A 22,060-nucleotide genomic window follows, 5' to 3' on the forward strand; every position below is an offset into this window, starting at 1 on the left:
CAAGAGGCAGTTTTCCTGAACCTGGAATGAAGAAACTCAAGATGAGAAGAACCAGTGGGAAGACATAGCATTGAACGTCTAGGAGAAGATTTATACATAATGGAACTGTAGGCTTTAGGGCCAATATACAGGAAAAGACCAGAAAAGGATTCCTGGCCTCAGAGAGAAGAGGTTATTCAAGTAAAGAGAAACTAGGGTTAGGAGTTAGAATAGCTGTGTCCAGGGATGTAGAAACTCCTAGATCTAGACAAACATATAGTCCAACAGTTTAAAAATAGAAAGAGTTCACGTGAAAGGAGTTGGATGGGCCCCTCTCTAGGAATGGCAGGGGTTCATACAGGGGCTCCAGGAGACACAGCGTACTGGATATGCATCTGCACGGCCCGGAGGTAGTGATCTTTCCAAGCGTGGCAACAGGAAATGCAGCCTTGTAGGTCTTCCTTGCTGGAAGTCACATAGCCCTCAAAGATCCGGTCCAGGGAGATGGCATGGCAGCACAAGCGAATGATCTCGTTGCTCATCTGCAAAAGCGGTCCCAGCAGCTTCAATCATATCCTGATTACACCCAGCCCTTTCTCTGACTCTGGGCTCTGCCCTCGCCCCCTTGTCCTGGGAGGCTCCTCCCTCGGCCTCTGTCCAGCTCTGCAGCTGCATCCCCAGCAAGCTCTCAGATTCGCCCGTTCTCCCACTCTTTGGCCCTGTTTTCCCCATTGAAATGCACCAGGCCCTGCTCCTCAAGATCTGATGTTCCTTCCGAAATCTACCTCTCCCCCATTTCAATTTCCATCTTTGGAGATGAGAAAGAGAGATTCTTCTCCTCTGCAACTCAGCCTGGGAGTCTGTCCTTACTGTCTCCATCCCCACACTCTATCAGTTCTTCTCCAAGTCCCTTTGCCTGCCTAGACTCCTTCTCTTGGAAACAAAAAGGCCAGTCCAGGCACCCACTCCGGGCATCTCTAACACTGACGATGCATCTCTAACACCCTTTGGCCCTTTGGACCGGGAGGGCAAGCCTCAACTTTTCACCTGCAAATCGTCCTCCTTCTTCACAAAGTCCAAGCACTGTCAAGGTGGCCACCCTCTTAAAACCCTTGGTCTTGCCCTGGGCCCACACGCACCTTCCGGAAGAGGGAGGTCAGTCTCTCCCGAGTATTGTAGTGGGGGGAGTTGACCCAGATGATGCGGATGAGACTGATCAACTTGGGGAGCTTATCAGAGATGTCCTTAGGCCTCAAGAAAGCCAGTTCCTGGTAAGGCTCCTTCAGGATTGACAAAAAGGTCAGGTTCGACTGTGCTTGACAGGAGCCATCCTGTGGGAAAGCAAGCCAGGAGTCGGCTTCCTGGGAAGAACTGGCTCAAAGCTCGTGCTTTTTATCCATCTTGAACCCCATCCCGACTTGCCTCTCATAGTAAGCTCCCCCTCAGGACCAGAGTTTGCATGTATCAATTTTTATTCATTTCCTAGTTTGTATTAAAGCATTTTGATGTCTTTTCTCAGGTGTGAATCCTGTCTCCCCCATTAGATTGGGAAGCCACACACCCAAGTTCAGGTTTTATGTCTATTCCTCTATTACCTCCAGTTGAGTCCAGAACTCTGCACAAACTGGGCACCTGACAGCTGTTGACATCATCACTGCCATTCACTCCAACGGCTTTCGTCCCATCTTCCTCACTGCCCTGTTCTCAACCAGGTTTACAATTCTCCACCTGTGGCTCAATTTCCTTTATACCTCGCTTAACATTTCACCTTCTTTGGGTCTTCTGTCTCTGTAATCTACAGATCTTATCTTCTGTGTTTCCCCGGGACTAACATGATCAGCCTCTCATACCACATCAAAATTTATATGAAAGTATTTCTTTTGTAACTTTCTTGACCAAACCACATGGGTCTATCTTTGACTCCCCACTACCCAGTATTCCTTTTCTGTGTTGTGTTTTATCTTTTCAGCTGGATTGTAAGGGTTGGGGTCACAGAGGGTACTCAACATATATTTGTTCATGACCTGGATGTCTCTGTCTCTAATGAAACTGGAAGCTCCTTAGGGACCTCGTATTCTACTACTTTCATACTCTGCCACAAGTATAAATCCGAATACTGTAGTGGCTCAGTCTGTGCTGTCGAGGACCTTGGCTCCCTCTTCTTAGTCCCCTCTGTCGTCCCAACCATTGCCCACCCTCTGCCAAGCCTCCACCCTGTGACCGACTCACAAACCTGGATCTGCTGGGCCAGTTTCATAAAGGGCGCCAAGTAGGATGACTTGGAAAGGTGCAGGATGTGCTCAATATGCTTCACTCCCTTCTTCACCAGCTGTTTACCAATGCCGGACAGGTCCGTGCAGCGATTACGCCAGTACTCAATCTCCTCCAAAGGACCTAAATTATCTCCTATCTCCACAGTCTCCTGGGCGCTGAGCACCTCCTTTATCTGCCGGGTCCAGTGGATCATGGAGGCTGAGGGGGAAGGGTACAAAACCTCCTGTGTTCTTGTACACTGCTCCCCAGTCTGGACCTGCCCTCCCCCCACACCCTCCTAACCCAACTCTTTTCCCAGCATCCAGGCCACCCTCTTTCCTCCCCCTTGGAGGAGAGACCAGCCACCTGAGAGACCAGCCACTCACTCTCAAGCCGCTGCACCAGCTCTTTGTCCTTGACCACCACCTCTGGCTTCATGTTCATGGCCTCCATGGGGATGTAGAGAACCGTGTGCCCCTCCAGTTTGTACCGAGTGTCTTCGGAAAGGAAAGGACCATGAGCATTCACAGAAGGGCAGTGAGTATTGGGCAACCCAGTCCCAATCACAGTTGATGAGCAGGGGCCCGGAAGTATTTGTATTTCTGAAGAGCAGGCAGGAGAAACTATGACTGATACATTTTTAATATCAAGAGGCAAAATGACGGAAGAAGAGAGGGAAACCTTGTGGAGGTAGAATAAGAAATTGTCATAGAGTAAGGTCAAAAATCTGTACCAGGCCCTCACACTCTGCCATGATCCATGCAAGTCCCTCTCGTGCCCCCATACATTTCCCTTACTCCACAGGTGCTCTTCAAAATTTCCAACTCGAAGTTCAAGTAGATCCACAGCAGAAATTTATCTGGATTAGAAGGCAGATTCTGTACCCTGTTCCACTCATTCAACAAGTATCACTGAGTGCCTGCTCTGTGTCAGGCAACACTGCTACTCAGGAAAAATCTCCCACCTGCACACAGGCTCTCCTGTTGGTGAGACATTAAAGAGAAACCAGGCCCTCAAGCCCTCACGCTCACCTGTCAGGCAGGCCAAGAACCTGTGCAGATGAGAAGCAAAATGATTTCGAATGCTCTCGGGCCAGGTGGTGTTTGTAAAGATTTGAGGGGCAAAGACACCGTTGAGCAGCCGGAGCAGGGCTGGGATGTAGGCACCACGCACTGTGCCAAACTGCACAGTTGCCTCAAAGTTCTCTGGAGTGATGGGAACCGGTGCTTGGCGGATGAAGTAGACAATCTGGTTCTGGGTCTGCACGAAAGACAGTAGATCACAGTTCAGTCTCCAGACCCAGCCTGATACCCAAAGAAAACTGAAGCTCCAATCGGGAAAGACTGGCTTGGATGGGAGTTGAGTTCTTTATCACCTTCCTAAGGGAATGTAGCCTGATCATTCTGCAAATGTGAGTGCCATGAGGCTCTTCCTGTTCTTTTCGGGAACATGAGAGATTCCATATCCAGAGATGTGGTGAGGAAATGCAGAGAGCATGCAGTGAGGGTAGGGACTGTATAGTTTATCCAGCTTGGCTCCAGAACCTAGCAGTGTCTGGCCCATAGTAGATGCTCAATAAATGTTAGATGGATGGATAGATGGTTGGATGGATGATGGATGGATGGGTGGATGGATGCATGGAGTGAAACTAATGTAATGGATGAAACACTTCAGCTATGGGGAAAGCAGAAAGGAAAAGTAACAGAAGTAAGAGACAGTTGTCCAGTGTTTGCCATTTCGGTCACATACACTTTTCCTCCAAATTTTTCATTTATCCTTCAGTTTGGTTTAGGGTGAGTTTTTGTGGTTGTTTACACTCAGAAGTGTACAGCTTTTATGTAGTTAAACCTAAGACTTTTTAAATTTAAAGTTTCTGATTGCTACGTATTTAGAAAGACTCTTCCCACCCTAAGATTAAAGGCACCTGTATTTTCCTTTAGTACTTTTAAACTACTCTTTACAATAAATTGCATTCTAAAACCTGAAAGTAAAGAAGAAAAGAAATTAATAATCATCCACCTTCCCACCACCCAAAATTAAATTTTGGTATTTTGTGCCCATTTTTTTAAAAAAGACTAACAATTTTTGTTTTTGCTAAAGTGATAAATATTCATTATAAATAATTGAGACAATTCAGAAAAGTACAAAGATAAAAGAATATCAACTAAAATCCCACCAACCAGAAATTGCTGTCATTAACACTAGAAAAAACATTACTCCAGACGTCTTTCTATAAAAGTACAAATAGAAAAATAAATGTAAATAGTTCTTTCAAAATAGGATCATGCTATTTTTAAAGTGTTAACTTTAATTTTACTTGAATTTAATAGAATAAGAAAAAATCATAATGAATATAAAGGAATGGTTAAACTTCAGATAGCTGTTTCTTCACTCATTAGAGATATTTCTTCCAAAATGATCTCCTTCTAAGGTTATAAGAGAGATCATGAAAAATATTAAGAGGTTAGTTTTCTCCCTACCTTTCAATTTTAAAGCCTATTGAGTCACTGCTTTGAAAAACGAGGATATTTGCATTCTCATACTCCCTCTCATTTCCCCACCACTTCCCAATTTTTATTACAGTATTATGTTTACATTGTCCAGGTTTATAACAGTCACACTCTGTAGACTAACGATAACTCCCAGCATTATTTAATACTGTTTTTTAAATGAATTTTTAAAACGAATGTTCATAGATTCTTCATTCTTGAGTTTTTTATTTTATTCATTTCTTAATTGACTGGATTTCAGTTGATGTTGTTATTTTTTGTCTTTATCGTCTTAAAGTAGAGCTCTATCAAGATAAAAATCACTGCTTATTTGTTGCCTGGGAATAATCACATGGTCTTTCCTGGAGAACCAGTAGGTATGGTTTTCTGGCAATAAGTGGTCAGAGAAGTCTGAGGCCAGCCAGATGTTTCCCCTTTGTAGGTAATTTGCTTTTTCTGAATAGGGACCTAAAGAATTTTTTCCCCAATTTTTATTTTGAAAAACTTCAAACCCATAGCAAAGTTGCAAGTACAATGAACAACTCTTCATCCTGACACATCAATTGTTAACATTTTGCCACATTTGCTTCCTCTCTCTTGTTCTCTCTGTGATGACTGCACCCTTAACTACTTCAGCATATGTCTCCTAACAAGGACATTTTCCAACATAACCACATTATAATTACCATACTCAGAAAATTTAACTTAATGCAGTACTTCACATAATATACAGCCTATATTCAATTTTCCCTAATTGAACAAATAATGTCCTTTGTAGCTGTTTTCTTCCCCATCTGGAAGCCAATTCAGGCTCATGCCTGGTCATTTCTCCTAAGTCTTCTTTAATTTAGAAGAGTTCTCCAGCTTTTTAAAAATTGTGGTAACAGAAAATTTGTCTTTAACCATTTTTAAGTTTACAATTCACTGGTGTTGTGCCACCATCACCACCATCCATTAGCAAAACTTTTTCATCACCCCAAACAGAACTCTGTACCTGTTAAGCAATAACTCCCCCTTCTCTTCTCCCCCCAGCTCCTGATAACTTCTAATTCACTTTATATCTCTATGAATTTGCCTCTTCTTAGTATTTCATGTAAGTGAGATCATACAATGTGTGGCCTTTTGTGTCTAACTTATTTCACTCAAGAATGCAATTACTTATTTCACTAACTTATTTCACTCATGTCTTCAAGGCTCATCCATGTTGTAACAAGTATCAGAACTTCATTCCATTTTATGGCTGAATGATACTCCACTGTATGGATATTCCACATTTTGCTTTCCATTCATCTGTTGATAGACATTTGAGTGTTTCCACCTTTTGGCTATCATGAATGATGTATAAGCATCTGAGCCCTCAGCTTTTTTGTCTTTCTTTGACAGCATTGATATTTCTAAAAATCCAGGCCAGTTGTTTTCCAAGAGGTCCCTCATCTTGGATTTGTCCAATTATTTCCTCTATATTAGAGTCAAGTTAAATATTCTTAGCAGGACTATCATATAGGTGATGTTCCTAAAGTATTAATTTCCTTGAGTTTCAGTTGCTTAATTATGACGTGTATTGATGTTAAACATTGTGTAACAAATTTTACTGGAACACAGTGTGTCCTTTCAGTTCCCAGATTCAGTTCCTTCTTCATTTCAGGGAAATTCTTTGTATTTTATCTTTAAAGGCATATTCTGCTTCATTTATTGGCTCTCTACTTTATACCAGATCATCTATGTCTGTCTTGTCTATTAGCTTCTCTCTAGTCGTGTCAATGTCTTTGGTTTTTTTCTTCTGCACACACCATGGTTATCCCAAACCTTTCCTCTGTTGAAGCTGAGACTTTCAGCCATAGCTATTCAGTCCCTTGCTGTTTCTAATCTATTTGTTTTGTAACATGCTGCTTTATTTGTGTCTTTCAGTCTGCAATCTCCCTTTTACTTCTGTCCAATGTTTCATTGTTTCATCTTCCACATTCTTAAAAACTTGAATTTGTTTTTATTAAGCTGCACTATAGCATGATGCTATTTGTGAAAAATTTCCTTCTGTTCATTCACTTACGTTTTCCTCTTACATGCTTTGTTCTTTTTTCCTTGATGTACTACGCTTGCAACTGCCATGCAATTTCTTTTCATTTTGCTCATGCTTGGGCAACTTTGTGAATTCATTCCTTTTGTTCAGATGTAGCGTGGGTGACTTCTTGATGTCCCAGTGTGAGAGACCAGTTTGTTTTCTCTCAAAGTTAAAGTGAAAGGGTTGGGTATGTTATGTTTTATTCATTCTCTAGCCTAAGAGAACTGCATGGAGGGGTGGGTAGATGGATAAGGTTAAGTTAAGGCAGTATGCAAATCTTTGTTCCAATACCTGGGCTCCTTCCTGTCTTCTGAGATTTCATTAAGTGCTCTATACGTGATTTGCTCCATCATTCTTGTGAGTAGGAAGCCCTTTCATCAGTCATCCACTTTTAAAATTCATTAGATTAGAATATGTCTCTTTCCTTGTTTACTATGGGAAGTGTTTATTTTGTTTTGTTTTTGCTGGGTTTTACTTTTTGCTCATTTTATCAGGTATGCAGGGTAATAATTCTTTAAGGAAGTTTTGACTGAACTTCTTAACCCAGAAGGATACAGTTAAGTTGGGAATCTAGAATGTATTTCAGCATGCTAAATGGACTTTTTTCTATTTAAAAAACTTTGTTTTCCATATGTTTCCCCATTCTAATCATTGCACAATCCACCCTTCCCCAGAGATTTTTAAATGCCAGTTTTTTAATACAAAAAATACAAATGCATACGTTTCTGTGCTTTTATTTTATTCCTTATAATGTATATTCCTGCCCCAGTACCACTCTGTTTTAATGACTGTAGTTTAATAACCAATTTTCACATTGACAGGTCTCCTCCATTACTTTACTTCTTAATCATTATCTTTGTTATTTTCATGCATTTTTCTAGCTATATTTTTAATGCTTTACATAAGGGATTTAGAGAATGTGGCATTTGGGCACTTTGAGTGGAGGTGCATTAAAATGACACATATTTTTCCATATTAAATTATTTTTATAATATTAAAATCCCCACCCAGAAACAGGATATGGATCACCATTTATTCAACTCTTCTTTCGTGGCCTGCAAAAAAAAAAAAAGTTTTTCTCTTTCATATAAATCCTACATATTTTTTTGCAAATTTTTGTTCCCTTTGTGAATGAAATCTTTTTTTCATTATGTTTGGCGGCAGAATGTTGCCAGTATACAGGAAACGCAACAGCCTGTTTTTGCTTTTGTTTAATGGGGGATGCTTCGTAAATCATGCCATTGTTGCACCCATGCTGAACTTCGTTCTCATCCCCACTTTTGTATATGTGCTGCCAACAAGAGCAAAGCAATAGCCCTTTTATTTTCAAACATTTTATTTCAAAAATCTTTCAAACATACAGAAAAGTTAATAGAATTTTACGTTAATCACCTGTACATCCACCGCTCAGATTTTACCTTTAACATTTTACTCTACAACTGTCTCTTAACTGTCTCGTATCCTTGGTTTGCCCTTCTCTAATGTATCCTGACATCATTGAAATTATCTTTCGAATGCACAAGAGCCTTCAATTGCTCCCTCTGGGATAGGGGCCAAACCCTTTAGCATAAGGTACAAAAGCCTCACAAGCTAACTCCAACCCACCTTTTCAGTATCATTTCCCATTACTCCTCTTTTCTTTGTACATAAAGTGTTCTTTATCTGAACAGCTCTTACCGACCTCGATGAAATCCTTGATGAATTCATCTGCAGCTCACCAATCACCTCCACCATCAACCCTTCCCAGAATTCCATTGGCTTTAAGTCTGCCTTCCCCACTAGACTATGAGAGCCACAGAAGCAAGACCATGTCTCATCCCTCTCTGAATCTCTGCTGCCACAAAGGGCGCTGACACACACTGGGGCTCCAAAGGTCTTGGGAGCAGGAGGTAACAAGAGATAAGACTCAAGGACAACAGAAATATGTAGAACCCTCAGCTCCCTGGGGGACCCCTTTGAGCCTGGGAAAGTGGAGCACCCACCTGTATGGGCATGCCCAAATCTAGCTTCAGCCCACAACAGGGATCGACGAAGATGGTGAGGATGGCCTCCGAAGGGTCCTGGACGAAGTGTTCCAGAACAGCATCGTGCTCTTCCGTCCACATGGCATCCGCCAGTCCGGTCAGCATGGCTCGGGAGAGGAAGAAGGGCTTCTACAGAGGGAGAGCAGACAAAGAGCCACAGCAGGCACAGCTGGTGGGATGAGTCATCTCTCCCATCCACAATCACACGGGAGGACATGGGAGACGAGAGGCGTCACCAGACAGGTGCAGAAGGGTGGAGAGAAAGCTGAGGAGGGAGTAAATGATCGACTCCAAGCTTTGAAGAAATGAGGCAGTAAGATTCTCCTGACCCTAAGAGTAAAACAAAGACTGGATCATAGAGGAAAACTACAGGATATTATCTCCCCAAGACATGTCTGTGGTTGTAAAAATGCATCATCAAGTGACCCTCAACATCAAAGGAAAAACTGAATGAAGGTAATGTCTAGGATAGTCACCTAGCTCCAGCAATTAGGAGCAGAAAGATGAAGAGCTGGAGAGAGGCTGAGGATACAAGAGCAACTGCTTCATGCTGCATCCCCCTTCGGAGGCTGAACTAAGTAGAAGTCAACTGGAATAGTGACAACAAAGAAGTGAAGGGAAAAAGTAAAGACTGGAAAACACCAAAGAACAAACGGATTATATTACAAGGAAAAGAAATTCTAACGGTGGCTAGAAAAAAATTAGTCTGTAGAACTCTACTAAATAAATTAAGGTACTTGAAAGATACAACTCGGTGAACTTGCAAAATCACCCCGTTCTGCTGTCAGTCCTCTTGGAAGGTGAGGACACTCTCTTACATAAAGTTTCCAAGTCCAGAAATTATAGTGGACAATGATCTAAAATCTTTCCTATATAAAGACCTAAGTGAACCAATAAGAAAAATACTAAGATTCCAATAAATAAATGGACAAAAGGACAGGAGAGGTCACGTCATAAAAATGAGAACATGCAAATATGAAAAAATATTCATTTTCATTTGAAATCAAAAGAAATACAAACAAAAATAACAAAGAAATACCACTTATTGCCTATCTCTCATACTTTCTCTTTTTTTTTTCTTTAAATACTTGCTAAATTGGCAACACCAAGTCCTGGAAAGAGTTTGTTGTTAGTAAGAGTGTAAAAATCACAGTCCATTTGGAAAGCCACTTGGCATTATGTATCAAAGTATTAAAAATTAATCAAAGTGTTTACCCTTTGAGTCACAAATTCCATATACAGGAATCTATCATAAGGAAATAACATTAAATATTTCAAAATTATTTTAAGAGCAAAAAATTAAAGATGGCAAAATGTCCAAAAGTAATAATTTTTTTTAAATAATAATTTATGGTACATACATCTGGTGGAACACTACGCAAGCTACTAAAAATGGCATTTACCAAAAGTATATAACTACATGAAGAACAACAAAATCTTTTGTGAAAAAGCTTAACGTGAAATTATATGGTACAGTTAGAATTATATTTTTTTTTAAATCTTGCAGAATCATAACCACAAAGACTGTCACATAAAAGAATTATCAGACAAGTATCAGAACATAAAGTAAGTATGTAAAGCAACTAAAGCTCAGAGAAGTTAAATAACTTGCCTAAGATTAGAGAGTTAATAAGTGACAGAGCCAAGGTTCTTAGCCATAGTCTGAAATCAGGTCTATGCTAAAGCCTTTTATTTTTTTCTTTTAACAGTAATACTTAGTGCAGAATGAATACACTCCCCAGCTTTGTGAATACATTGTCATGTTTACTTTAGAATGTTTGTAAAAAGATAAAAACATATTTAATAGGAAAAAAACCTTGCAAAGCTATTCACGGAAAGAAAAGATACATACCAGAATTTTAACCTTATGTTAAAACATGCTGTGAGTTTTTTTCCCTTTTCTTTGTTTAACTTTTCTGTCTCTTCCAGTTTTTCTTTAATGAGTAGTTATCACTTTTCTCTCCCTTTTTCTAAATACCAAGGTCACCACTCTATCTATTGTTCTAACCCAGGTAACCATGGGTATAGCTAGGCTGGGAGGCAGCTCGGAAGTAAAGGTGTACGGTTATCTAGCGCGAATTCTTCAAGGAGCTTGAAGTGCCTTCTGTAAATTTCTTAGCCGAAAGAGAGAGCCGAAAGAAAGGAGGAAAGAGCAGGTCTGAGAAACTGGTATCCAATTAGAACAACAGCTGCCCTTAACCAACACAACCAAAAAGGCTCATCGTGTGTTGGCCCAAGGGGAGGCAGTGGGGGCAGTGAGGAGACCTGTTCCCCCCTTAAACCCTTCCTCTCCAGCAGGCTTGGGGGACCCCGGTGACTGTCCTGTATCAAAGAACTGGATTTGTGGTAAGTAGGCTACCAGTAGAGAGTAAGTGAAAGGAAGTGACAGATTAGAGAGAATTCCTCGTACACCATTCTACAACTGATCCCTTGATTCACCAGTTACTGGGGAGGAGTATCTGTCTCGGTGAAGACTGGCACCTACCACATCCCCCTGAGGCTCCTCAAATTGTTCTTTCTGTACTTCTGGTTCTTCAAATCTTGACTCTGGGAAGAACAGAGATACAAAAATGAAGGCATTCTTCAAAAGGTTAAAACAGTGTTACCATATGACCCAGCAATTCCACTCGTAGATATGTACCAAAACAAATGGAAACCTATGTCCACACAAAAACCTGTACGTGACTGTCCATAGCAGCATTATTCACAAGAGCCAAAAGGTAGAAACCACCCAAATGTCCATCAACTGATGACTGGATAAACAAAATGTGGCATAGCCACGCAATTGAGTATGACTCAGCCATAAAAAGGAACGAGGTTCTGATACATGCTACAACATGAATGAACCTCAAAACATGATAAGTCAAAGAAGCCAGATACAAAAGATCATATATTGCATGATTCCATATTCATGAACTGTCCAGAAAAGGCAAATCCACAGAGGCAGAAAGTAGATTAGTAGTTTCCAGGCCCAGGGAGACGAGCAAATGGGAAGTGACTGCTTAATGGGTATGGGGTTTCCTTTTGGGGTGGTGAAAATGTTCTGGAACTAGATAGGGGTGATGGTTGCATAACATGGTGACTGTACTAAACAGCTCTGAATCGTATACTTTCAAATGGTTCATTTTACATTAGATGAATTTTATCTCAAAACTAGGGGGAAGAAAAAAGAAAATCTCAAGCACCCATCTCTCTGGTCCCAGCTGTTGGCACCCAGGCCCTCAGGACCCACTCTCTTGACCCCTTCCAGGGGGGTCCTTGGTTACCACGGGGGTCCTGGTTCAGCACAACACCTTCTCCAAGTTCTGAAGGTCCTTGGAGGCTGATACTAGAACATGACATTGATGGAGATGTAATAAAAATAAAAAAACAAGCATGACAATGATAAACACCAACTTCAAGATAGTGGAGCAGGAAAGAAGGGACTGGGGAAGGGCAAACAGAGGGATTCACTTGTTTCTTTCATGATTTATGTTGGAATGTGGATACAGGGATGTTCATTTTATTATTCTCTATACTTTATCTGTTTTGCCTGAAATATGGGCCTACCCTTATCCAAAACTCTTGAGGTCAGATGTAGTTCAGAATTTAGAACTGTAGTACACTACATGTGGTATGTACTACCCCCGTTTCCTCCACGTCCATCCCTGGCAGGCTCTGAAACAGCCCTCCACAAGCTTTTAATATTACTAGCATTTCTGCAGTAAAACATATAAATATATATACACTAAGGGGCTTAAATAGACTATAAATAGCTTCACGTCAGTTTAGGTTAGGTTTTACCACCAAATAAGACAGGATGCCAAACTTTGGAAGAAGACTTGTAGTTGTTAGAGTTTTTTTAAAAATATTGTTAGAGAAATTGTAGGTTTGCAGAAAAATCATGCAGAAAATAGAGTTCTCATATATGCCACAATTATTAACATTTTGCATGAGTATGGTACCTTTGTTACAATTGATGAAAGATTATTGTTATAATTGTACTATTAACTACAGCCCATACAGTCCTGTGGTGGTTGTTTTTTTAAAAAAATTTCTATTCTAGTAACATATATACAACCTAAAATTTCCCCTTTTAGCCATATTCAGACATATATTTCCATGGTGTTGATTACATTCACAATGTTGTACTACCATCATCACTATCCATTACCAAATCTTTTCAGTCACCCCAAATAGAAACTGTGCCCCATTAAGCATTAACTCCTCATTCCCTACCCCGTTAGAGCTTTTTTAAATTACAGATAAGAGATAAGGAGCCTGCACTACTTCTTTTAATGGGAATTGAGAAGCACTTAAGGATGTAAAAGGATATCAATAGAAACTCAAAGAGTGTTGGGTCTTTGCTTTCTAACCCACCATCCATCACCAAGAAGTTACAGGCCCCTCTGCCCCCAATGGGACAGACCTCAATCACTCCCCAAGTCCAAAGATCACAGAGATTAATGATAGCTTCAGGGCTGCCCTCTAAATGGCTGATGGGTCAGCTGGAAGGTTCCATATCGAACCGTAAAAGGCTTAGAGCTAGGGGAGTCAGATCCTTGGTGTTTGGTGGCCCACACGGTCCTTCTGAAGCTCTCTACCTTTCCACCTGAGAAGCTTCTCCAAGTCCTGTCTCACTTCCTTCCCTCCTCCCTCCCCCTACTCCTGCTACCCAGTTTCTAGGAACCAGTACCATTTCAACTGAGCATTTGAGAACACAGAGAAAAAAAAAAAAGTTGTAGACTTTTAATGTCCTGGATCCTAGGGCAAAGCCCTATGGGCCCTGGACCCTTCTCCAACACCAATGCTTAAGCACTCACCCTTTAATATTAAAAGGGATTATGTCTCTCCATCTTGACAGGCTGCTGGCAATGGAGCACCAGGTAAAAGGGGCTGTCTACACTTCATTCACAGTCAGTCTACACTGGTCAGTGCTCTTAGGGCCAGCTCAGTCACCCAGCAGCAGCTACCAAAAACCCTGCCACCCCTTCCCAGCTCCCTCGGATCAAGCCATGGGAGGCGGCCTCTTTAAACTCTTTTCTTCCCCAATCTGGATGTCAGGCTTCTTTTCCTGTCACCCTGAACCTGAACCTCTGAGTGTTACCAAGTCCCTGCCAAAATGAGGGCAGAGATACAAGAGCCTTAAACAGATGGTAGAAAGCATCAGTGGGGCTTAGAATTCAAAGGGTGGCAAAGCAGGCCGAGTCTCCATGGTGATGGGCTTAATGGGAGAAAAACACTATTTGTTTTGCCACCCAGGGTGAAAATGGGAAAAAGGAAGAGATCAAATCCTCTTCAGTGGGGGTAGGAGCAACCGGGAACACTCTGAAATAAGGGGGAAGGGGCTAGAGAAAGGATTGGCTGGGGAACTCTTGGTGTATTGGTGGGAAATTTTAAGACAGAGAAAGAATAAGTATGAGGCCAGGAGGAAGAAAGAGAAAAGGGACCCAGTGGCAGGCCTGAGACTGCTGAACCCCCACCGCTTGGGGGTACGGTTGGGGGGGGTGTCACTTAACCCCTGCATCTTGCCAAAAACAGCAAAACCTGCTCCCCAGCCCCAAGACCCTCCTTAAATAAAACACCCTGTCTCGAATCCCCTCCCAGCCCCCACCCCTCTGCTTCTCAGCGCCCCCTCCCTGGGCCTACAAGCCCCTCCCTTGCCAGCGCTCCCCCCACCACAGGTACCCACCGGGCTCCTCCTGGAGCGGCTTGGGCGTGGGTGCAGGTTCGGGCTCCGGCTTGGGCTCGGGCTCAGGCTGGGGCTCTTGTGGCTGGGCTCCCACCTCAGCCTGGAGCGCCAGAGCCGCCCGGGCAGCCTGAGCAGCTCGCTTGGCCCGGCTGCCCTTGGCACCCCCGCGGCCACTCGCTCGTTGCTTCTTCTCAGCTTTGCTGGACATTGCGCAGGCGCAACCTGGAGACACACCGGCAGCTGGGAGTCCACAACCAGATCTCACCCCAACCCAGCTTCGGGATAGTGTGATCTCTTTTGAATTCACAGATTTACTGAGAACGCCTCCCACCCCACTCCCACCCCACCTTGCTCCATTACCCACAAGGGGCCTGCAGCAATGAGGCCTGGGAGCCAGATTAAAAATCAAAGTCAGTCTCTTGAGGCATAGGAATGAATGGAAGTTAAAGATGGTGGCCCAAGGGACTCCACAGTAATGACAGTTTAGGAACTCCTTATCTCTGCCCAAGGGTATAAGAACATAAGGAGATCAGGAAAAGATCTACCAAGCTGAGGGGCAGTTGCCCAAAGCCTCTATCCCTCCGCCCCACATGGCCAGGGGTCAGTGAGAGAAGATCCTGGGAAAGGAAGACTGTCCCCAGGTTGACCACCCTTTGTCACTGTGTCAAGTCGCTGAAGCAAACTAAGGTGACTTTCCTATGTACCCCTTTCCTCCCAAGTTACCCCCTGAAAGGGGGGAAACGGAGAAGCGGCCCTCCTACCCACACTAAAATCTGCATCCTCCTTAAACAAAGAAAAACAGTATTTGCAATTTGTCTCTGGCTTTTCATTCCTGAGGGGCAGGGCCCCTGTTTTGTGTGCGCTGAAAAAGATCTCAGCCTAGTTTTCTGAGTAACTCTGTGCTAATTGATAAAGAAGATTGGGATCATTTGATTCCACCCGCCCTGAGAACTTGCTGGAATCTGGAAGGACAAAAGCTATCTGATAATGAGTTTTGAATTGTATCTAGAGAAGAAAGAAATGGGGGGATGTGAGAGGTACCTCTCTCAAAGAAGGAGGGCTGGGGGCAAGGGGAGCTCAGAGCCCCGAGGGCAATGCCCCTGGACCGGGCATACCCTCTTCATTCAGCTACCGGCTGACAGCCACCTGTGGCTTTCCTTCAGCATCCCCACAGGCTGCCACAGGCATTGCTCATAGATTATGTATTTCAAACTTGAAGGTTTGTACTTTGCTTCAAGCAAAAGCGTTCTCTTAGGCCACACAGCAATAAACCCAACTTCAGCAGCGGGGTTTCCTCCACCAGTCTCCAGGAAAGCTCAGCCTCCACTTCCCTGCCTCAAACTGAAGCCTCGGGAGCACTGAACTGGCAAGGTTCACACCCCCTCTCCGTGGGATTCACCCCATTATCCCACCCCGCAGGCACCTTGCTTCCCCTCCCCCGCAACTGCCCCTTCCTCCTCCCACAACTGTCCCTTCTTCTCCCCTCCCCCCACAACTGCCCCTTCTCCTCCCCACTACCCTACCCCCGATCCCCCGCCACCCCAAGATGTCCCTCGCTACTGCCTCTTCTCCCCGCAGTTTCCCACTTCTCACAGCATTCTTTCCCGCCTTCCCTCTGCCCCCGACACACACCTCACGGCGCCGACCCTCTCCTCCCCAGGCCGACCGACGGGCCACTCCAGCCAAGAAGTTGCCCCGCGTGGCCCTCTCGGGCCCGCACGCGCACGCGTCGCCTTGACAACCCCGGGCAGGGAGGGGCCGGTAGCCCGGGCTCGAGCCCGCGGAGCTCGCCGCCTCCGCGCAGGCGCCGGGCAGCCCTGCTCTGTTGCCCCCTCCCCCTGCTGCAGCTGCTGTCGCCCCCTCGGGGGCCGGGGGCAAGAGGGTTGGAGGGCCAGGGGCAAGCGGGCTAAGGCTGGAGGGCTGCAGGGCTGGAGGGCTGGAGGGGGCGGGAGGCCTGGTCCAAGGACCCGGCTGAAAATAATGCGCTCCCCTGCCGCAGGACACTGAGAAGACTGGGGGAACCCGAGCGCCCGACCCCCGCTCCCGGATCCGTGGGCTCCATCCCGAGCGCGCCCAGCAGATGGCGCCCGCTGTCCCGCCTGCGAGGCTTGTCGGCGCGCTACCAGGCTCTCCAGGATTTCGAGGCAGCCTGGGCTGCAGCTGGGTCTGGGGGAAAAACCGGGGCTGGAGCACCCCTGCCCTCCTGCTTGTTCCCCCTTTTTAGTGCGGACTGGGGCCTGGGATTACCGGGCGGTGCGGGGCGGGGGAAGGGAGGGAAGAACGGAACTGGAATTTGGGGACTCTGAGGATTGGCTTTGGAGAGCTTCGCTCGTTTTGGGGGGAATGGAAGGCGGGGACTCCCTGGGGAAGGTGACCGGGCCGGGGAGGGGCTATGCTCTCCATAGGAACAAAGGCTGAATCCTTGGGAAGCCAGAGAATAGGGGTGTGAAAGGAGGGGCAGACCTCAAAGGGTGCTAGGGGGCGCCCCGGGCCGGGGCCACAAGATGGGGCGCCTGCAAGACCCGGAAGGGCCTGGGCCGGGAGAAGCTTTGGGGGGACCTGGGAAATACAGGGAGGAAGCTGGGTAAGGGGGGTGGGGAGGCACCCTCCCTGCTTCCATCAATAGTGCCTAATTAAGGCAAAGCCAGCAGCGAGCCCACTGATTACATTTCCATGAGGAGCTAAATTGATGACATTTTCTTTGCTGGCTGAGGAGGGGAGAAGCTGGCCCTTCTCTCACCCTTTTTTCTGGTACCAGCTTCTTGGGGGTGGATGTTCACACCTGGCAGGTCTCTTTTCGCCAACCTGGCACTTGGAGGGGTGGCAGGCCTGGCCCCCTTCCTGAAGGGCGGGGTGGCTGCACCAACCCTCACCTCACCATCACACCTCTCCCTATGTTTACTCCCCAAATTACAGCACCATCATCCTGAAAGAGGGGTTCTGGGCTCTGATTTGTGGCCCCTTGCCCAGCTGTGACCCCACAGCTGAGAGCAGCGATTGAAGGAGAGGGGTTCCTGCTGCACCCCAAAGCCAGCTGCAGGGCACCTACATACAGCTAAGGTGGAAGCTGTGGGGGATCCTCTAACCAGATAGGCTGTGGGAGGCCGAGAGACATGATGTGATTTGTTAGAGCCCCCGAGGAAAATTCCCAAAGGAATGGAAATTTGAGGGAGGCAAGAGGTGGGGGGCCCATATGGGCAGGACTCCTGGTTCCCTCAGAGCAGAGATTTCCTAGGCCCCATTCTTTTCTGGCTCCCACCCCCACCCCCACCGGCCAAACTTGGCTGTGCCTGGGGATCCCAGCCCCCTACATTATGCTAAATAGGTAATCAAACATCTTGCTTTGCTAATTACTGCTCAATCCGATTAAACACTGCTGAAGCTCATCAACAGAGGTGGAGGTAGGGGGGAAAGGGAGGGGGGTGGCGACCACAGCTGTGATGGGGGTCTTGTCCCCAGGGGCCCCAGGGGACAGCTGAGAAGCAGCCGGGGTAGCAAGACACAGTCCAACCCAAAGGATGGGGCAGAAGATCCTTAGCCTCACTGAGTGCTCCCAGCCCCAAGCTTTTCCCTCATCCAGAACCTTCACCACCCTCAGACCCCAGGCATTTGGCCATTCCCACAGCCTCCCCCCCATATACCCACATGCCCCTGTCCCAGATTTAATAAATTCTGTTCTCTCACTGTCAATATTTGATTTCTCAGAGCCATCTCCACGGAGAGGCAGGGGGCCCCTTCCCTTGCTGCCCCCCTACCTTGGCCCTCTTTTGCCCACCCCCAGTCTCTTTGTGCCCCCAACCTCCTCTGAACTTTCTGACTTAATGAAATGATATTAAAGTCTTCAGCAACTCCAAAAGAGTGGTTGTTATGGTGAGGGGAGTAGGCAGGATGCCTGGGTCCCTGAGGGGAGCAGGGGCTGAGCAGGGGTGGGGGTGGGATGGGCCAGAGGCCCCATCCCCAGTGGAGAGCAGCAGATTTGGGGTGAGCTGGAGGCCAGACCTCTGGATCTTGGCAGGAAGCAGGCCTGAGGGCAGGGGGCTGGGAGAAGGTGGGAAGAGAGAGGATATTGGGGGGGGGGCGTCAAATGGGTCTGGGCCTACTGTCCAGAGCATACATCAGGGAGGGAGAGGCCAGATTGGGGCGGTGGGGGGGACAGGGCCTCGGTGCCAGCAGCCTCCCTGCTGACCGAGCCGTGGGCCGGTCCCGTGAGAACCACGGTATGTTCCCCTTCAGCCCTGACTCATCCCTCTTCCCCCCTTATCCCCAGGCAGCCCCCCACAGGTGATTTGTAGCCGAGGCTCCATGATGCTAGGGGCCAGGATGGGTCATTCTATGAGGGTGAAGAGCTGAGAGCTTCCAGGAAAGGAGAGAACAGAGGCTCCGAGGGGTGGGAAGCCAATCACCACCCCCCACCTCCCCCTACCCATCCCCATCTCACTCCCCTGGGGACCCTGGCCCAGCCCCAGTCCCCTTGGGGTGGTGGGAATGCAGGGACATTTGGCTGGGGCTGATTGATGAGGGAGGAGGCAGAGCCAGTGGGCACTGAGACTGCTGTTTGCTGAGCACACAGATTCCTCCCCACTCACCAGCTGCCGCCCCCTGAGGCTGCTCTACCCCCCCCCACACCAGCCACTGGGGGGGTTATGGCGGGGAGTTGATGCCTGAGTTTCTGATGGCAACTGGAGGAAGAGGGAGAACCAGGAAACGGAGCACTTCACTTCCCTGTGGGAATCGGGGCCACCCAGGGAATCAACTCCACCTTCCCTGCTCTTTCAAATGTCACTCCTCTCCCCCAGTTTTCATTCCCATCTATTCTGCATCCTTTTTCCTACCCTCACCCAACTCTCAGAGCCCATCCCAGCCAGCCCCCTGCCTCCAAGCCACCCTGCAACATTTCTCCCAGCTGACAGATTCTGAACCTCCCCAGGGGAAGAGGGAGCCTCATTCCTATGTTTCTCTTAGGAAGCTCCCGTATTTTCTTCTACCCAAAATTGCCGTTGTGACATCAGCAATTCCCCCTCAGAAACTCTCACTGTCACCCCTTTCTCCATTCCCCTTTCTTCAGAACCACAAGACAGACCACACGCACCAGGCCTAGTATATATCCCTCAGCTGCTTCTGTTTGGGAAGATGGCAAAACCTCTCTACAGCAGAGCCCCAGGACAGCTTCATTTCTAGGCTGCTGGAGATGGCAGTGGGATCTGTGGCCGCTGTGGTCCCCAGCCCTCTCCTTTCCTTGACTTCAGTTCTGCATGCCCACTCTAGGCTCCGTGCCAGCAGCTGTGCACAGCCCAAAAGTCTCAGATTGTCACTCTTGTCTTCCCAGAGCTTAAAATTTACTTGAGGAAGACACGTGCATGTAAACACACACACACACACAATGCATACAAGAAACAAGCTGAGGCTTGGGGTTGGGGGTGTGAAATGAAAGACGGAGTTAAATCGACTTCCTGAATGTGGATTCTAGAGCCTAGGTATCTTGCTCCCCTTGCAGGCTGAGGCTGGGGAGGGACACATCTGGAGCCACGTGTGGTTGTGATGCCCTTCTTGCTAGTCCCAGTGCACCCAGGTGTCATCTCCGTGCCTTTGCACTTGCTGTTCTCACTGTCTGCTCTGCCCTTCCCTGTTTTGCAGGGCTTATTCCTTCTCATTATGTTATTCAAGGTCCTGCTCAAATGTCACCTCTTCAGAGGGACCTTTCTAATCTAAAGCATCTCCTGTTCCTCTCCATCCTCTCCACCTGGTTCCTCTGTTTTGTTCATATCACTTATCACATCCTGAAATTTTATTATGTTGTTCTCCACCAAACTGTTGACTTCACAAGAGCAGGAACTTTGCCTTATGCACCAGCTCCATCCCCCAAATTCCCCACCCCACTGGAAACAGTGCCTGGAGCAAAGGAAGCATTTAATGCAATGCTTAGTGAATGAATGAATGAATAAACGAACGAACGGCTTTCTGCCCGTCTGTAAGGTTCACTGTAGCTGGGGTAGGAATGTGTTTTCAGGTTTTGTGCCCAGAAAGCAAATAGGATGACATGTGTTGTTCTGTGTGGAAGTCACCAGCACTTTCAGATAGCTCGGAAGATACCCAGTCACTACACACATAAGTCTTGTGTTGTTAATGTCAGGGATCGATGGGGGGATCCGTGGGTGCCAAGGCTCCGAGGGGGTGTGTCCCAGGGCGCTGGGCCGCATGTGTTCCTCTCCCCAGCTGTGCCTCCTTCCCCAGGTGTCCTCTTGTCGCCCAGTGGGTTCTGATGTCTTGGCTGCTTTGGTGAGCTGTTTGTCTGTCACGGAGAGTATTTATTTCCACTTCTCTTTCCCCTTGTCTCTCCACCTGTGCCTCAAGATGTACGTGGTGGTGGGGGGTCTCTTTCAGCTCCCTCGCCCCCTCGCACACACAGCCCTGCCCCAGCCCTGGACCCCTCCCTTTCTCGGTGGGCCCTGTTGCTGGGCTCTGAGTTGCCATAGTGACGGTTGCCAAGTCCCTGAGGCTGATAGCCAGAGATGGGGCTGTCGGCTCCATCCACGCGGGAGGCTGAGGGGGGCTTCCCATTGTGAGGAGAAGGGGATGTTGCCATGACAACCAACCCCCACGAAGGGGCAGGGACCAACCCTATCACCCCCCTCAAGCCTCCCCAACTCGGGCAGCTCCAGCGCAGGCTGGGAAGGCAGGAGTAAATTCCAGGAGAGGCGAGAGCCCAGCACCTGGCTTCCCATATCTCAACTCCCCTCCTCCAGTGCCCACACCTCCCAGGACCCTGGCATCTTGTTCAGATGGGGGGAGGGGCAGGGGTCCCACTGGACATAGGAGTGGAAGGGGGGGACCCTTGACCTCCAGGCAGATGGGAGGCAGCGGGAAGGGACCTAAAGTCAAGGGAGGGGCTGGTGGGGCAAGGGTTGTGACCCCGGCTGACTCGCTCCAGTGATGCTCTTGATGGCTGCCTTTGTGGGTGGAGAACGGGACTGAGGCCAGGGGGCTAGGCACCTGAGCTCTGTAGAGGAGGAGAGCCCGGGTTGTGGGTATTAGAGGGAACTCAGGGCCAGGGAGCTTGAAACTGGGTCCCAGTGTCCCTGCCACTTTTTATTCTGGTCAGCCACATCCTTCTCTCATTTGAGACCCCAACAGCAAAACTCTCCAAGTCAGAGGCACTTTGGGTAGGAGCCGTAAGGAATATACTTTAACACATGCACTTTTTTTACCATTCAGTTTCTGACTGTCTTGCCTCGTTTCCAGTGATTTGATGTAGCAAGAAGACACTCCAACTTGCCCCTCGTGTAGCCACTTTCTAGCCATCCAAATATACTGGCCACTCCCATATATTCCCAGAAGCTGGGCTTCTCTCCTCTCTCCGGTGATGGCCTGTCGAGCTTCTGCCTTCCCCAGGCCCCTCACTCAGGAGCTTTATCCCCACCCCGTGCATCAACCCCTCACCACTCCAAACCAACCCTCTCGCTACCCTTCCCCTTGGCATCACCCGATCCAACCCCCAGCTTGAAAGCCAATGCTTTCTCTCCCAGTTCATGTCCATTCTCCAGCCTTCTTGTCAACTTTTGAAGTTTTTTATTCTTTTTTTGGTTTT

At 47.0% G+C, this 22,060-nt stretch overlaps 1 protein-coding gene across 4 annotated transcripts in view; it reads right to left on the reverse strand.

The window, feature by feature from the left end:
• The window catches only part of DNAH2 (dynein axonemal heavy chain 2), a 120,429-nt gene extending 104,194 nt beyond the window's left edge, over positions 1-16,235 (reverse strand). For all 4 annotated transcript variants that reach the window (XM_037807997.1, XM_037807999.1, XM_037807998.1 and 1 more), the window contains exons 1-9: positions 16,108-16,235; positions 14,476-14,697; positions 11,290-11,351; positions 8,763-8,933; positions 3,264-3,492; positions 2,619-2,729; positions 2,213-2,451; positions 1,119-1,310; positions 364-521 (exon numbers count right to left, since the gene is read on the reverse strand). In XM_037807997.1, the coding sequence (XP_037663925.1) occupies positions 364-521; positions 1,119-1,310; positions 2,213-2,451; positions 2,619-2,729; positions 3,264-3,492; positions 8,763-8,933; positions 11,290-11,351; positions 14,476-14,683 (1,370 nt within the window). In that variant the 5' untranslated portion in view covers positions 14,684-14,697; positions 16,108-16,235. The remainder of the gene's footprint in view (positions 1-363; positions 522-1,118; positions 1,311-2,212; positions 2,452-2,618; positions 2,730-3,263; positions 3,493-8,762; positions 8,934-11,289; positions 11,352-14,475; positions 14,698-16,107) is intronic.
• Between the last annotated feature and the right edge of the window lie 5,825 nt (positions 16,236-22,060).

This window comes from Choloepus didactylus, chromosome 18 (genome assembly GCF_015220235.1).
Source record: "Choloepus didactylus isolate mChoDid1 chromosome 18, mChoDid1.pri, whole genome shotgun sequence".
Lineage (NCBI taxonomy): Eukaryota > Metazoa > Chordata > Mammalia > Pilosa > Megalonychidae > Choloepus > Choloepus didactylus.